Source organism: Lagenorhynchus albirostris, chromosome 6, assembly GCF_949774975.1.
Source record: "Lagenorhynchus albirostris chromosome 6, mLagAlb1.1, whole genome shotgun sequence".
NCBI classification, from domain to species: domain Eukaryota; kingdom Metazoa; phylum Chordata; class Mammalia; order Artiodactyla; family Delphinidae; genus Lagenorhynchus; species Lagenorhynchus albirostris.
The window spans coordinates 63,234,600-63,252,891 of NC_083100.1; the positions used below are offsets into that span (position 1 = coordinate 63,234,600).

At 39.1% G+C, this 18,292-nt stretch overlaps 1 protein-coding gene across 2 annotated transcripts in view; it reads right to left on the bottom strand.

The window, feature by feature from the left end:
- CERS6 (ceramide synthase 6) overlaps positions 1-18,292 on the bottom strand; it is a 318,459-nt gene that overhangs the window by 39,303 nt on the left and 260,864 nt on the right. For both annotated transcript variants that reach the window (XM_060152714.1, XM_060152713.1), the window contains exons 7-8: positions 10,427-10,555; positions 7,168-7,274 (exon numbers count right to left, since the gene is read on the bottom strand). In XM_060152714.1, coding sequence (XP_060008697.1) covers positions 7,168-7,274; positions 10,427-10,555 — 236 coding nt within the window. The remainder of the gene's footprint in view (positions 1-7,167; positions 7,275-10,426; positions 10,556-18,292) is intronic.

Genomic DNA, 18,292 nt, shown 5'->3' on the forward strand with positions numbered 1-18,292 from the left:
GAGAAATCAGGCTCCTGGACTTCACACTATACTACAAAGCTACAGTAATCAAGACAGTATGGCACTGGCACAGAAACAGAAATATAGATCAATGGAACAGGATAGAAAGCTCAGAGATAAACCCACACCCACATGGTCATCTTATTTTTGATAAAGGAGGCAAGAATATACAATGGAGAAAAGACAGCCTCTTCAATAAGTGGTGCTGGGAAAACTGGACAGCTACATGTAAAAAATGAAATGAGAACACTCCCTAACACCACACACAAAAATAAACTCAAAATAGATTAAAGACCTAAATGTTAGGCCAGACACTATCAAACTCTTAGAGGAAAACATAGGCAGAACACTCTATGACATACATCACAGCAACCCACCTCCTAGAGTAATGGAAATAAAAAAAATAATAAACAAATGGGACCTAATGAAACTTCAAAGCTTTTGCACAGCAAAGGAAACCATAAACAAGACGGAAAGACAACCCTCAGAAGGGGAGAAAATATATGCAAATGAAGCAACTGACAAAGGATTAATCTCCAAAATTTACAAGCAGCTCATTCAGCTGAATATATATAAAAAAAAAAACAACCCAATCCAAAAATGGGCAGAAGATCTAAAGAGACATTTCTCCAAAGAAGATATACAGATTGCCGACAAACACATGAAAGAATGCTCAACATCACTAATCATTAGAGAAATGCAAATCAAAACTACAATGAGGTATCACCTCACACCTGTCAGAATGGCCATCATCAAAAAATCTACAAACAATATATGCTGGAGAGGGTGTGGAGAAAAGGGAACCCTCTTGAACTGTTGGTGGGAATGTAAATTGATACAGCCACCATGGAGAACAGTATGGAGCTTCCTTAAAAAACTAAAAATAGAACTACCATACGACCCAGCAATCCCACTACTGGGCCTATTCCCTGAGAAAACCATAATTCAAAAAGAGTCATGTACCACAATGTTCATTGCAGCTCTATTTACAATAGCCAGGACATGGAAGCAACCTAAGTGTCCACTGACAGATGAATAAATAAAGAAGATGTGGCACATATATATAATAGAATATTACTCAGCCATAAAAAGGGACGAAATTGAGTTATTTGTAGTGAGGTGGATGGACCTAGAGGCTGTCATTCAGAGTGAAGTAGGTCAGAAAGCGAGAGAGTGGCCTGGACATATATACACTACCAAATGTAAAATAGATAGCTAGTGGGAAGCAGCCCCATAGCACAGGGAGATCAGCTCGGTGCTTTGTGACCACCTAGTGGGATGGGATAGGGAGGGTGGGAGGGAGATGCAAGAGGGAGGAGATATGGGGACATGTGTATATTTATAGCTGATTGACTTTGTTATAAAGCAGAAACTAACACACCATTGTAAAGCAATTATACTCCAATAAAGATGTTGAAAAAAAGAACTAGCCTAACATATACTTGCATTTTGTGAAATTCTGTGACATCCTGTGAACAATAATGGTTACTTCTGCTGGCTCAGGATAGGAACAGTCACTTAGGATTTGAGGGACTAAGTCAACCCAGCTCATGTCCATTATTACATGCTCTGAGAACAGAAGTGACTAAAACAAGATACTTTGCCTCTCATAATTGGAGAGAGCATTTAAGAATTTTATTTCAAAAGTATCTATGCTTATGGTTCCTTAATCTAGACTACTTGGAGGTTTTAAAATGCAATAAAAATTTCTGACCACTTGGCCATAATGGAAATTTCCATCTCTAACAGTAATATAACACCTTTTTACAAAATGCTTAATAGTTATAAAGTACTTTATAGTTCCAGAACACTGCTACAAACAATAGTTTATTTGATCCTTAACATTTCCTGGTAAGGTAGATGGAACAATTACTACCATTCTTCTGTGATGAGTCCACAGATGCAGAGAAGCTACACAGCTGGTTTCCTGACATGCAGTGAGGAGAAGAACCGTGACTCAAAGCAAGCAGTCTCTCTACTGACTGCACCGTGCCCCTTCCCTTTCAGGTTCTTTGTGGATTTGCCTCTTTCGATAACAGATGCTAATGTATGGCTGAAAATTGATGATGCTTACAATGCAGTGTCTTGGTTGGGACAGAATAATAGGGACAGTGATTTAAAAATGACTCTTTTTTTATGTAGCAACTACCGGAAATGTGCCTCATCAACAGCTTTATGGCCTAATTCTTAAATAATATAGTACACTGTATTGTAGGAGGACAATTAAAATTTAGTAAGTACCTGATGAATTGAACTGATGTCAGGAGACCAGAGTCCAGAGAGACTAGGTAAATCATTGACTAAATGAATTGGCTTTCTCTGTACAATAGGAGAAAAACTACACCTACCTACTTCACAATGAGTTAAGGAGCTCAACTAAGAAAACAGATGTGAGACAATTTGGGATTAAATAGTACCTAATTCACTCAACAAATAGTTACTGAGTAGCCACTGGGAGCTAAGCACTGTGATAGATGCTATAATGGGATTAAGCACAAACTACCCTACGCCAATGGAAACCAAAGCTTCATAAAATATGGAAAGCTGTTAGGAACTTCAGGGATCACAGACAAACGGAGTTGAGGAAAGGCAGGTGCAGATCAACGAACACGGTAACAGCTTACAACGATGGATAGGCTTACTCTCAAAAAGGAGCAAATCATTCACTGTCCAGTTACAACGTAAAGGCTAAAATACATAGACTTTTGAGTAGATGCAGTAACGTGAACCACATACCTGATTTCAAGGATTTAGTATGCAGCAAAAGAACGAAATATCTCAATTTTTAATCCTGATTACATGTTCAAATCATATGATTTTGGATATACCGAGTTAAATAAAACGTTATTTAAACAGATGTCACCTGTTTCTTTTTACTTTTTAATGTGGCTACTAGAAAATTTTAAATGACTAAGAAGCCTGACTTATCATATTTCTTTTGGATAGTGTTGTTCTAGAAGACGTATTACGGCCAAAAGAAAAGTCCGGGCAGTGTATGGTTCTGAAAAGGCTAATCATGGTGTATGATGACTTTGTGAGGCGTGGACCAAAGATACAAGAGAGAATGAGTCAAGTGTCATCAAACACACAAATCACAAAAATTCTGATGGCTTACGTGGGAACACAACTGTAGTCAGGAGGAACCTGCAAGGTATTGCTGGTGATTCCAAAGCAAATGGGTTGAAAACTAAAAGAAGCGAGGGCACAGGAATCATTTTATTTCTCCTTCCAGCTGAAGCGCAAATATTTGAGGGAGAAATAAGTCTATGAAATGCTTGTTAAAACTGAAGTCCAGTGTACCTCCAGCACCTTCCCTCCAGCAGTGAGTGACTATTTTACACACATATACTCTACCTAGAACAATGCTTCATTCAGCTGACAGAGCTCCTCGGTACGTGCAACCAAACTAGTTAATACTGACAATCCACTTACATTATTTACTTCCAATAAATGTTCAGAAAATAATTGATAGTCTCTACGCCCCACACAATCATCAACCAGAATACTGAAGGGACCCGTAGGGATTCAACTGCAAGTGCCCCACGGGAGGCCCATGTCTCATTGAAGTCTCAACACCCAGCCCAGTACTGGTCACACAGTAAGTACCCAATAAATATTCATTAAATACATAAAAAGTGGTAGTATGTTAGAAGGTAAAAGTCCACACCTAGACAATACGGAAAAGGCAGAAACCAGAAATTTTAGACTGGTAAGCCTACTGCTGCAGATGGATCATCAAACAGATGGGGGTGAGCACTTAGAAATGAGGAGCCAGGAGCCAGAAGAGGCCTCCTAAAACCAAGTCACCCAGATGGGCCGTTATTCTTTATTCACCCCGCCTCCACTTGTGCAGAGAATGACTTAAGTAACAGAGTAAATCTTCATGTTCACAAGACCTTTGACAAAATCTCTTATTACACCTTTTAAAAATATGGAGAAATAGCAGGTATAATGACACAGCAGTTCTAAGATGGTAATGAGTAGAAAAATCATAAAGACAGACTGGTGGTTGAGAGTTTGAGGTCAGCTTAAAGAAACAGTGTACCAGGAGTCCCTCTGGGTCAACGTTCTTCTTCAGTGAGTTGGGAGAAACATGAAAGGCATATTTGCAAGTACCATAAAAGTAGCAGGGATAAGTGTGACACTGGATGTGGTTCAGAAGACCCTAATTGGGCTAGAATAACTGAAAACAGCATGATGAAATCTAACAGGAATAAATGTAGGTGGTATGATTAGGTATACAAATGAATCATAATTAGAAATAAAATACATAAAAATGAAATAAATGTAGGATGAGGGCAATTTGGTCTGGCAGCAGCTCAGCTATTTATCAGATCGACACCAGTGCGAGGTGAAAGCTCCTTAGACAATGTCAATGCAAAGGCAAGCTGTATCAGAAGAAATGCAGTTCCGAATACAGCTTTTTGTTAGTGGTCTTATATTTTCTATCAGCCAGTCCACATGTGGAACGTCGTGACAAGGATTCTGAGGAACAAAGGAGAACAAGCAGGAATAACTGAAGGGATTAGAGATGCTTTCTGAAGAGAAGGCCTACAGATGATATATTAGAAAACTTCACGTTCTTAAGAGTTTTCAATCAGAAGTGGTAGCGTACACTTTGTCTGTTTTCCAGAAGGTACTTTTTTTTTTTTTTTTTTGCGGTACGCGGGCCTCTCACTGTTGTGGCCTCTCCCATTGCGGAGCACAGACTCCGGACGCGCAGGCTCAGCGGCCATGGCTCACGGGCCTAGCCACTCCGCGGCATGTGGGATCTTCCCGGACCGGGGCACGAACCCATGTCCCCTGTATCAGCAGGCGGACTCTCAACCACTGCGCCACCAGGGAAGCCCCAGAAGGTACTTTTCTGAGAAGGGGAGGGAGTCACAGATCTTTTGAGAATCTGATAGAGCCACGGGCCCTGCCCCCCAGGAAAAAAATGTACACACATAGGTTTTACAAACAGTTTCAGGGGGTTCTGAACCAGATTAAGAACTCCTAGCTTAGAAGTTATAAAGACCCAGGTTTCTGTTTCGTATTAAAAACTTATTTCTCCCTCGACCTCTAAAGCAATACTCCTAATCAGGAAATTGAGAGAATTCCTATCCTGGGCAGAGGTGTGGGAGAGCAGTTTGGAGCCAATAACCTATAGGGTCCCTCCCAATTCTAGTATTCCCTAATCTAAAAGGAACTTTTGAATAATTTCATAGGATTAAGACAAATATTTAAAACACTATTTGTTATTGTCATTCACCTTACTAGTTTAAATACTCTCTATGCCCATTACACTCCAGAAATAGAAACAGGATCAAAACAAAGGTCATCCAAGCACTAACATAATTTATGAGACATATCTGACAAGGATTTCATTCACTGGATGCACAACCACAATGGCAGCAGGTATACAGAAATTACTTCTTGTCTCCCAAACAAGAAAACATTTCCCTCCACAAGTTGCTTTTTGAAAAACTTGGCTGCGCTAAGGGCTGTGGTAGCAGAAGCCCTCCAGCATTTGCAATATCAGCTCTTGTTGTGTATTTGGTTACAAGGATTTTTCTAAGCAGCTGGTTTATATCATCATCACAGGGCATACCCGTGAGTTATTCATTAGCAGCATTACGTAATTTCTATATTTTGAGTTTATGTTCTAGGTAACTCATTGTTGTCTAAACCTGAAGAGCTTTTGCACCTTAGCTAGAAAGGAGGAGAAGAGATACATCTCAACGTTAACTCCATCCTTACAGGGAAATAAGCAAATGAAAGTACTTGATAGTGATTCTTACTTCTTTAAAATTCAGGTTCTCTCAGAAATCCTAAGCAGGAAAAGTTTTCTATTATTCTTTTGAGATATTTTTCCTGGATTTTGCTTGACTTCCTTCTATTTAAATTCCTACCACTAGTTCTGCTAGTAATCTTGAAAGAGCTCCAATCCTGAAATAATTATAGATGCATTATATTCAAAATTACTTCAATGTTTGCTACCTACAATCATATAAAACTATAATGACATTTTATATATGCCTGTTGCCAATACACAGCACTGCTGCTGGGATACGATTTTCATAATAAGTAAGTATGAGAAAGAGCTGCCAGCCTCAAGGAGAAGGTGTGTGTGTGTGTGTGTGTGTGTGTGTGTGTGTGTGTGTGTGTGTGTGTGTGTGTGTGTGTGTGTGTGTGTGTGTGTGTGAGATTAATTTGTTTACGGAACCTCAGTGACAGATGTTACTCGCTTAAAAGCCCCAACTTTATTTTTGTAATTTCCTATTGGACTGAAAAGGCAGCCCTTCATTTCTCCACTTTCTCCAATTTCCGTTGCTGTCATTTCCCATTCAGATCAATTTCTCAAAATGGAAAGAAATCTGCCATCAATGGTAGACTTTAAGTGATATGGAGGGATCACTTTTTTCTAGAAGTAATAGCCTTCCATAAAAATTAATGACAGTGGACCTATTTTCTATAGAAAGGATTGTCAAATTCCATCCAAATCTGTCATTATCTTTTTCTTAGCTAATGACATCCAGACATTAAGGGGTCAGAGATCATTTTAAGGGTTACTTTTGAGTTATACTTTCCAGTTGCTTTAGTTATAAATGCAGCTGATGAGGAGAATTATACAGGACAGTGGTTCTCAAACTTTAATGTGTAGCAGAATCATCAGGAAGGCGTATCAAAATCCAGATTGCCAGGCCCCATCTCCAGAGTCTGCGATTCAGTAGGTCTGGGGTGGGTGGGGACCAATAGGTTGCATTTCTAACAAGTCCAGAGGTGATAGCTGCTGCTGCTGGGGGTCCAGGGACAACCTTTGGTGAACCCCTGGTACAGGATGATCCCTGATATCTAACTGACTGCAACACCATACTTCCTTTCTTAATTCAAACTTTCATGGCTAAGGTTTTTGAATCATACTCTAGATTGGAGCCTAAAATGGCAGACAGCTTCCTGTGGCTTAAGAACCTACATAAGCCACATCCTTCTCTAACGATCCTGTGGAAAATATCCGTAAAGAATGCAACCCCCTTCTGGAAGAAGAAATCAAGCTGTTTCTTGAGTCCCTCCCTCGCTTTCTTTAAACTTCTTACTAAGTATCTGGAGTGAAATTCAACAGGAAAATGGTTCATAAAACCTATCTGGACGGGGCGCCTTTATTGGAAAGAAGACTGGCATACTCACCAGAGAGGAAATATACCCAGTCGTGTGGTGATAAAAACCATGGCAAACATAACAAACAGGAGATCACAAATTTTCTGAAACTTGGCGTAATTTGCCATTTTGGCAGCCTATGAAAGGAAGAAATGTGACAGATTAATTTAGTTAAATTGATAAATGAAAAGCTTCTAACAATATGCATGAGTCTCCTTTAAGATATAACCTACCAGAGGCATAAAACTGCCTGCTACTTTGAAATGTCATGCATCATGTATCATATTTATAAATTACCCATAAGTCGAGTGAAATGTGATATTAACCATAAGTAGAACTACTGATTGTCAGAGATTTAATAAAATATTCAGCAACCTGAAAAATTCAATTATATGGTTGATTTCAGGAAAACAGAAAAATATGAAATTCTTGCATTACAGATGATCTTAGCAAGCCAAAGACGCCAAAACAGGAATTTGGCATAAGAGGTCAAAACAGAAACTGCTACATAATCCTTTAAACTTTTAATGAGTCCCAAACACTAAGGTCACGAACTTGATAGAGAATATTGAGCCTTCCTGCATTTTTCTCCCCCTTTCTACTTAGAATGATAGGTTTTCCTTAAACAGGTATAAGGAGTGCTCTGGGGAGACAGTTTCCTGGCTTATCCTCACAAATTTAGAAATGAATGTGTCAAGATCACATTATTTCAGCGAATCCACTTGGGTATAATTTTCAAATTTACATGAGTGGGTCATTTTCTAGATGAAAGTCACTCATGTTCAGAATGTCTGTGAGAAGTACACTAATAATTTATGGTAGTGATTTAAGGGACCACTTTTTATATTATAAATTAGTCGAAGGAAGAAATGCATCCCTTTCTCTACCATCTACTTTTAAAAAAAAAAATTTATTTATTTATTTGGCTGCACCGGGTCTTAGTTATGGCACTCGGGATCTGTCTGTGGGATCTTTAGGTGTGGCATGCGGGATCTAATTCCCTGCCCAGAGACTGAACTCGCGCCCCCTGCATTGGAAGCGTGGAGCCTCAACCGCTGGACCACCAGGGAAGTCCCTGCCATCTACTTTTTATAGATGATTCTAAGTAAGAACAGGTGACACTGAAAACATAATTGTCCTTGATTACTGCTTTTTACATTTTCACATATAATTCACAGTACCCGCACACAGGGTTATAAATCGAAGAGGTCTTTTAAATTCATAACATTATTTTCTACTTCTTGTAAAGTTAAATTAGCTGAGTCAAACTTGAAAGGATTGTTGACAGTATCCACAGAAGCTGTAATTTAATAGCTTTAAGTAAAATACAAAGCTACCAGAGAAATATATTCCTAAGGGGAAATATCTATTAACTGAGTGGAAGCCAGGATTATGAACTTTTAATTTCATGCATACTTTGGATGTGACACCACAACTTATACTAAGAAAGAAAAAAAGCATCTTCTGCCTCCTTCTGGCTACGTAAACCACGTAGCTTTCTTTTACATTCATTCACCAGTATTCAATAAAAAAAGCATTAAACATCCATTTTTCTGAAATGTCTAAGCCATAGATTCCACTTTGAAGAGTCAACATATCTCATTATTTGGATATTCTCAAGCATTATTTTATGATGTCAAAGAGAATCCAAATGATGAAGAACATTTGCTTTTAAGCCACATGACTGGGATTTCTGGATTATTTTTCTTTTCTAGATAAAAGTGGTGGATGATGATTCAACCCACATTTTCTGAATTATGGCTCTGCCAAGCACTATGCCATCCATTTCCCCAGACATTAGAGGTGGCAGATTATACAGGATTGACTTTAAAACTGTATATTGCTATATAAATTTCTACCTTCAAGCATACTTAGGATTTAACCACATGGTAACTGATTTTCAGGAAATTGCCTTTATACTAGTTTTATTTCTCCTTTAAAAAAATGTGCTGAGGGCTTCCCTGGTGGCGCAGTGTTTGGGAGTCCACCTGCTGATGCAGGGGACACGGGTTCGTGCCCCAGTCTGGGAAGATCCCACATGCCGTGGAGCGGCTGGGCCCGTGAGCCATGGCTGCTGAGCCTGTGCGTCCGGAGCCTGTGCTCCGCAACGGGAGAGGCCACAACAGTGAGAGGCCCGCGTACCGCAAAAAAGAAAGAAAAAAAAAATGTGCTGAATAGAATCTAGCTTGACTCACTTAAAAACCATAGCGCCAAACTATCATCTGACATATCCAACCCATTAGGACTACTTTTCTGTTTCATAACCTTATAGGGACCAGAGTCTTTAATGAAGTGCTGTATACACTTCAAACCTTGACTAATTGCCTTTATAGCAGATTCAATTTTATGGCCTGGAATTTCTGCTTATATTGGAATAACAAATAATTACTTGAGGGCATCTCTATTCTACATTCACAGTGATAGCACATGCTTCAAAGGGGCAGAACTGTGAGCCAACAGGAATAAAAAATAAACATACCGATTCTAAGATCCATTTCTACATGGAATTTGTACTCTGGTAAGTTGATTTTTGACCAGCTATATAAATTTCTTAGGACTAAAATGAAAAACACTATAGTTATATAACCTTATTGAGTATGTCTCTTCATGGAGGCCATGATTAAGAGTAAATACTGCATCAAAATTTTACTTGGGATTTTATCTTTTGAAATATGCTAGAAGCATTTTTCTTTTTCTTTTTTTTTGCTACTTTAGTAATTTTAAGTGATAATGGTTTAGAAACTTAATCAAAGTGCAACCAGTATTTCCTCAGATATTCTTAATACTTACATGCACAGAAAACACAGTTTTTATATAAAATTTGTAATTCATATATACTTCCACTATAAAAATACTAGGATAATATGTATATTGGTAATAAAAACTATGACTACTCATTAATTTCATCAGGATGTACTATTACTAACTGAACTGAGCTATATACGCTTCCCAGATAAATCAGTGTGAAACCTGTAACACTAGAAACAAAACCTATTCAAATAGTAATTTTCCTATTGTAAAACACTCATTTCTTAGGTGTGGAAGGGTTAAGGTTTTTATTATTCTATTAATAAAGAATGCTAACTTGGTGAACGTTTTTTGCACACCACTTTATATACTAAAGTCTCACTTTCACCAATTTAACCTACAAAGAAACACTCCGCAGTTTCAAAGCAGTCATGTACTAACTTCTCCCAGCACCATCTATCAGACCCTAGAAAAACTGATGATCTGGGGGATATCCTGAATTCCAGATTTTGTCTTCTTACAGAAGAAAGAAAACTTTTACCTCTAGAAGAGCGTCGGCTGAATCATGGAGACAGAGGACTAGGGTCCCTACGCGGGCCATGTTGTTGACATATGAAAAGGTAATCAAAAAAATAGATACAAGATGATGCAGGAACATGACGCCAAAGTCCTGGGAAGGAGAAGACACAGGCATGTTAGTTAGGACTTCGCAGCTTTTCCATTCATCTATTCAACCATTCATCCAATAATTTTAAGGCTCTCTACGGGCCCAGCACCGGGAACACTAATGTGAGTAAGAGATAGTTCTACACTTTTGAGAGTTTACTGAGTCCTGGGAGAGAAACACAGGACACCAGTGACTGTGGGAAATGTGATCAACACCAGGACTAAGGCCAAATCATAAAGGGTGTTTTGCACTAAGTCAAGGAATTTGAAGCTATGGGAGAAACTGCCATAGGGTTTGGTGAATGAAAAATATTGCCTGCCATATCAGTAAACAAAGGATGTTGTAGCCATCAAGCCATCACATTACAGCCTCCCCTAGAGTGAGCCCTGGGAAAACTCAGGATGGACACAGGATGCCCCCCATCTAGCAGTCAGCTGCTGCAGCCACCCCTGACGGTGCACCCTGAGGAGACTCAGGATGAGAAAGCACAGGATACTGGCCCCAGATAGCTGAGGTGCACATCGAAGGAACGAGTCCAGGGAGCCCAGACTCTTGCATCTTCCCATATACAGAAAAGAGCTAAATTCCTTAACTTGAGGTATCTGGTTTTCTTTCATTAACAGGAATCTTTTGATGTTCCGACTACCTGGTGTTTGTTGCAAAAAACCCTATATATTCTGGCTCCCCCTTTGTCTCTTCGGAGCAATCTCTCAGAGTGATTGGAGATGCTCTGTCCCCAGCTTAAGGACCCAGTTTTGTCCGTCATTTATTTGACGATGTGAGAATTATGTTTTATTATATAATTCTCAACGTTTAAGTTGTGCCTTTTTTTTCAGTCAACAGGTTTTAAGCAAAGGAAGGTATTACTTGGATTTGTACTTTAGGAAAATCTTTTGGGTAGCAGTGCAGGTCCAACTAGACCACTTCTCTGACTATGAGTGGCTGGAGAGTTGGCATCCTTCTCCTGGAATATGCCCAATGAGATGTTAAAATAAGAATCACAATATGTTGGCATTTCTGATGGGTCCTACACAAACAAGCTCTCAATTTTAACCATTATCCATCTACAGTCATTAGAAAAAAATAATTGGCAAAAGTAATGGTAAGCTGGCCATCCTCATTTTGGTCAACTTCAAGGGAGCTGCTTCTTGGCCCATGTGAAAAGATCATCTTTCTCTGGTACTGATATATCTTCTGGCCACCTGGTTTACTGTAACATGGAATTTCTGTTGCTTAGAAATGGTGTCTCTCTTACTGATATTTTTACTCTTATTTAATCTGAATTTCTCCCAGAGTAAACTTGAACTTCTCTGGGGCTTAAATGCCAGGACTAGCCCTAATGATGATCTACTTGAAACCATGGAGAAAGAGGACTACTCTCTTATGGGCCATTCATGTAGAGATAAATTGGCCAAAATGAGACGCATATTTTGCAACTGAGGGAGAGAGAAAAAGAGAGCAAGTGTGTGCACACATACATATTCTGTTGATGTCAAACAGTTTGGGGTCTGAAAGGTCAACTATGATGACTTTAAAATGGTTTTAAAACATTTAAACAATATTTTTTGTTTAGATCCTGAAAGTAACTAATGATAATCTGACTCAACTTACCAGTTTTACCTACTTCTCTTGATTTTCTCTGATGCTTTTGTAGTGTCTAGGATTTTCCTAAAGCATTAGAGTTGAACAATACCAAAATGCCTAAGGCATACGAGAAAAATTGCTTTGATAACGTTTCCCACGGGAAGATGAAATCTCTTCACTACAGGCTGTTATCAGAAATGTATCACCTGGCATAGAGTGATCTACCAGACAATAGCTACTTCAAAACAATGGATCAATTAAAGTGGAGCTAACCTATCAACTGATATTTTATACTGTTTCATAAACATAATTAAATAAAAACACAGAGTGCTAATTCAACAGTTCACTGAGTTTATATTCGCCCATGCTGAATTCACAGATTTTAAAGTCTAACTAGCTGAGTACCTAACTTTCCACATTTCTCATTGTTTAGCCCTAAATGATTGCTCTTGATTCACTGAAAGAGAAGAGGTTTTCTCGATTTAATTTTAAAATGAATAAACATAAACTGATTAAAACACGCATGGAGGATTAGGGCCATTTTATAATTCAGTTTCCTAACATGTATCTGATATATATGTCAATAAATAAGACAACGCCCTTGGCAATATAGCAAGGCTGTCCTAAAAACAAAAGCCTTATTTTTCAGACAAAGTTTGCTTTGTGAAGATGATTTTTGCATATAAATCCCCTGGTCCTAGAAAACATTTATGACTGAGGGCCTCAAAGCTATGCTCATTGCAGAAGACCAATTTTCATTATACTGTCATATCTGTATGAACATGAAAAGCATGAATAATGGATTTTGTCTTTTACACTTCTGCTTCAGAAAGCATTATACACAATGAAATACCTTTAATAAAATCCCTGCAATCATTATTTTTTGTTACTCTCATTCCCTCACCCTGACACATTTTTTTGAATAGGCAGTGAATCTGGTCCAAATAACAGTTTTTAAATGAATTGTCAATTTACACTTTATCAGTGCATGGTGGGAAATGCCCATCCTCATGTTTGTTACTGCTGAAAGTGACTGGGTACAGGCAAGTTGCAGGAAACTTAGCATTTTAGGCTGAGAATATTTCCTTCCATTTTCAGTAGCATCAGTTAGGTAGAGATTGTGATTTCTTGTTGGCCCTCATATTGAAGACGGATCCCAAAGTCCTTAGACAAAATTGACGACTGGCCTGGCTACCTGCATCAGTGGTCCCCAACCTCCTGTCATTCTGCCATATGGTTTCTGGATACATTCATAGCTCTAGTCAAGGGGTCCTTCTACATTCCCTTCCTGATATTTACCCTGACCCCAGCCCCTCATTCCAGTGGCTTCTCCTACGTTAATTATCAGAGACAAGGGAAAAAAACAGATATGGACTTGACTCAAGCACGATTAGAATAAGCCTAAAATGAAAAGATTCAAGGAAAAGCCATTCATTTTAATACCAGAAGTTGGTAAGAAAACGCTGTTTTTTCCTTATTATATTCCTGAATGACATTTAGCGAACCCAGAACAGAGTCTCAGTCTGTTCTGTGTAGCTTTCACATCAGAAACTCGTAGGTGCAAGTAAACCTGTAGCTACTTGGGCTCCATCCCCGACTCTTAGAATGAGAATCGGCATCCTTAACTCAGTTCTCCAGGGGAATTCTCTGCACAATAAAAGATCGGCATCAAAGGGCCAGAGAGGTCACCCTCTCATTAAGACCTAAGTCTGATGTTCTATGTGATGCAACTCCATTTGCAATGGTCAGGCTGAAAGAGGCTTTGAGGAAAGCACCAGGCTTTTCAGGAAGCACCAGAAATTCACCTTGATATACATATTTTTATGACAGCAAAATTAACTCTATTCTCATTTTTAAACAACTCACTACAAATAAGAAACTTGTTCTCTAAATTCTCATTTGCTGGATAAAGTAGTCACAATTTTATGCAGTTTCTTTTGGGAATAATCTTTGTAACAAATAAAGAAAAGCACTGGTGAACCTTCTCAAAAAGGAGTAAGAAGACCAAGGTTTTAAGTGATGGCTGATTTAGATGCTTACGTATGGTGAAAAATATGACGTACCACTATGCAAGACAAAGAAAAGACTCTTCTTTCTTGGATGCAAATGACATGTGCCAGCTTTCCCAAATTTAATAAATATCATAAATAAATATCATTAATAAACATACTCTAACTCATGAATAGAAATCAGGTAATACCAGGTCAACCATTTAACAGATTTTCAAACTCTATGGAACAGAGGGACAGAAACATAATTTGAAACTGATTTCCTTTTATGGCAACTATAGCAGTAATAGAAATCTCTCATTTCTGTGTGTTTTGTTTTTTTAAAACAACAGTTTTCTTATTTGAGTCTTCAAGGTACAAAGAAATTAGCAGGACTTTTAACAGAGTAACATGCTCTTTTTTTCTAGAGATCAATAACACTCTCCCTATTTCTTCCCTGGCGATTGTGCAACCCGGGAGTAAAACTCAGAATGTTGGGGAGCAATGTGGCTGTGCAGGAAGTGTACTTCAAGCCTGTAACTTGGAAACGTGCAGGGGAGAGTGTCCACTCAGGTTCCCCCTCCACTCACGGAGATGGGGAGAATTTCAGATAAAACTTACGTGCGACAAGAATAATCGTAGTTAAATACTTTTCCCATTGAGGGAATATGAAAATATAATAGATTTTCAACCTCTGGCTATGGATAGCTAAAGTCCTGACTAAGAATATGAACATATATATATTCCTCTTAAAAAGCAAAGAAACAAATGACTACAAAACTGTCCAGGTTGTAAAGACAATGACTGCAATGAAAGTATACTCAGAGTGATTTATAAAAATCAGTTGATTCTGATTTGCCCCATATTAGGCAACTTGAAAATTATACCTTTCTCTTACCAGCGCATGACGCAAGGAGTTCATATAATGTATGTAAATGTCAACCTTTGGGTATCTGGAATCTCCCACATTTACTTATTTATTTACTCATTTATTATATTTTTAGCTGGCCTTGAGTTTTGGCTCACTCTAAAGAGAACCAGTTAAATGTGCCATTTAAAGAAAGGTATTTCAAATAACAAGTTCTTCAAAAATTGTAACTAAAGTTCGCTCTCATTCTCATGTATAGCCTATGCACTCTGGTGTAAATATTTATGGGAAAATCTGGAAATGGATGAAAAATTGTGATTTATTTGGGAAATGTTTAATTATAAAGTAGAGGAGTCCTGGCAGGAATGATTCAATTATCTCATCTCTAAAAGCAGTCCATGAATAAAACCTCATTCACACAAAATCTAAAGTCAAATTTATTTTTAAACTTTTTTTCCCCAATAGACTAGATTTTTCACCTTTGGGCCTAAATATATACAGACTTAGGTCCTTGAGGGAGATACCTGTCTCCTACAAATATAATTCTAAAAATAGTAAGTGCTAAGAAATTAATTGGTTAAAGACTTTAAACTTGCTACTGTTACTATTAAAATGTTTTAAAAATATATACTGATAGGCTTCCCTGGTGGCGCAGTGGTTGAGAGTCCGCCTGCTGATGCAGGGGACACGGGTTTCTGCCCCGGTCCGGGAAGATCCCACATGCCGCGGAGCGGCTGGGCCCGTAAGCCATGGCCGCGGAGCCTGCGCGTCCGGAGCCTGTGCTCCACAACGGGAGAGGCCACAACAGTGAGAGGCCCGCATACCACACACACAAAAAAGAAAATAAGTAAATTAATTAATTAAAATATATATATATATATATATATATATATATATATATACTGATGTGATGTGAATATCTCTACTAGCCATTCTCAAAGCTGACATCCTCACTGTTCACCAAATTTGTGCGTACAGGTGACTCAACTTTAGAGCAGAGAAAGACACACTATGGCCCCCAGGCCAAATCTGGCCCTCATTTGTTTTTGTAGATAACGTTTTATTAGAACACAGCCACATCCATTTGTTTAATTATTGTTTATGGCAGTGTTCTTGCTACAGTGGTAGAGTTAAGTGGTTGCAACAGAGACTATACAGCCTCCAAGTTTAAAATATTTACTAGCAGGCCCTTTACAGAAAAGTTTGATGACCCCTGCCTTAGAGCCACATCAAAAAGCATAACATGGGAAACTCAGCCATGTAATTTGAGATGTGGCAATTGCATAGGCTCAAGGCTGGCTTCATCACATTTTCTTTAGATACAGAATATGTAAGAGGTTTAATTTTCATAGCTATTCAGAAGTAACCCATTATTACTTTCAAAATTCAGATAAATCACTAAAATAAAAAGAGTTTTGGCAGGTATCTCCTTCAAAATTCTCATGATAAACTATAACTACAACTTCAAGATCATTTTAAAATCGAGGAGCTTCTTCAGAAAAAGCTTGAGCTTTTGTAAAAACAAGAGCTGCCTGTCCGGATGCAATATATTACTCTCTCTACTGCTACATGTGCCATTACTTCAGAGCTTCTGGGAACATACATAAATGAAATAAAGTACTTCTGCGTAAGCAGTGTTTACCCAATCTTTCTCCTGTGTAACATTTGTGGCACATTTTAACATCAAGAAGTCATATAATCTCATCTACTATGAATTATTTAGCTGATATTTAATCTTTAATTGATTTTATTACTGTGGAAAAAGATGCAGTAAAATTTTATTTGCACAATAGAACACAGTAAGACAGTGCCCCCAATACCCTCCCACTGTGCCTGGCCAGAGCTCAGAACTTAATTTGCAACTCCCTGGAGTCCTCCTCCCTGCTTTCCCTTCCTCTTCCCATTGAAAGTACACTCTCCAAATACACTCTGCTTTCAAATGATGTAGCTATTTTCCTTAATTATACACACGTCGTTTTTCTCATTGAATCTTTGTATTGAGATGTTCTCCATAACTACAAGTCTTGCCAAATTACAAGCTCCAGGAGTTACAGGCCTTTATATACATCATCTGGGCTCTGTTTAAACTACTCTTGGGGCTTCCCTGGTGGTGCAGTGGTTAAGAATCCGCGTGCCAGGACTTCCCTGGTGGTGCAGTGGTTGAGAGTCCGCCTGCCAATGCAGGGGACACAGGTTCGTGCCCCGGTCCGGGAGGATCCCACATGCCGCGGAGCGGCTGGGCCCGTGAGCCATGGTCGATGAGCCTGCGCGTCCGGAGCCTGTGCTCTGCAACGAGAGAGGCCACAACAGTGGCCCGTGTACCGCAAAAAAAAAAAAAAAAGAATCCGCGTGCCAATGCAGGGGACACGGGTTCGAGCCCTGGTCCGGAATGATTCCACATGCTGTGGAGCAACTAAGCCCATGCTCCATAACTACTGAGCCTGTGCTCTAGAGCCCGAGAGCCACAACTACTGAGCCTGCACGCCTAGAGCCTGTGCTCCGCAACAAGAGAAGCCACTGCAACGAGAAGCCCGCGCAACGCAACAGAGTAGCCCCCGCTCGCTGAAACTAGAGAAAGCCCGCGCGCAGCAACGAAGACCCAACGCAGACAAAAATAAATAAATATTTAAAATAAATAACTACTCTTGGCCCAGCCACACTACTTTGTACAGCTTTTAATGCCAGAAGGGTCACTTCTGAGACATTTAAAATATACTCAACATAACAGTCTTAAGTGATACGCAGGTTAACAAACTTTATTCTTTTTTTTCAGGAGGAAAAAGGCAAGGGCAACACTTAATATCAAGTAAACCTATTCAGGTTGAAAACGTCCAGAATGATCAGTAGGGGGCAGACTGTGTTCAACTAAAATCAGGACGGAAAAGCCATCATCCTCATATCTACTGTAACGCCCTTGGGGTCCCAAATGACAATACGCCATCAAGGTCTCAACTTGGTGCTTTAGATGGAAGATGGAAGAAGTCTCCTTTAGGTCAGCCAGGTTGGGATTATGTTGTAAGTTGTCAGGAGGGGTGACGGGAAACTCTTATTATTGTCATCAGTCTTCGCTTCTCCTAATCCCTCTTCCTTCAGCAGCCTGAGCTCCCCACCTCCCTTCACAGACAGAACTCTACGTGCAGAATTCACTTGCCAACTTTCTTGCCCCCATGCAGGCCTCTGGCCCTTCAGGGCTTTTTTGTCTTTGTTTCTGTTTTCCTGGATGGAATTCTTGTGTATTCTCTTCTCTTCTCCAAGCCCCACTCCAACTTGATTACCTGGTGAACTTCTATCTACCCTGAG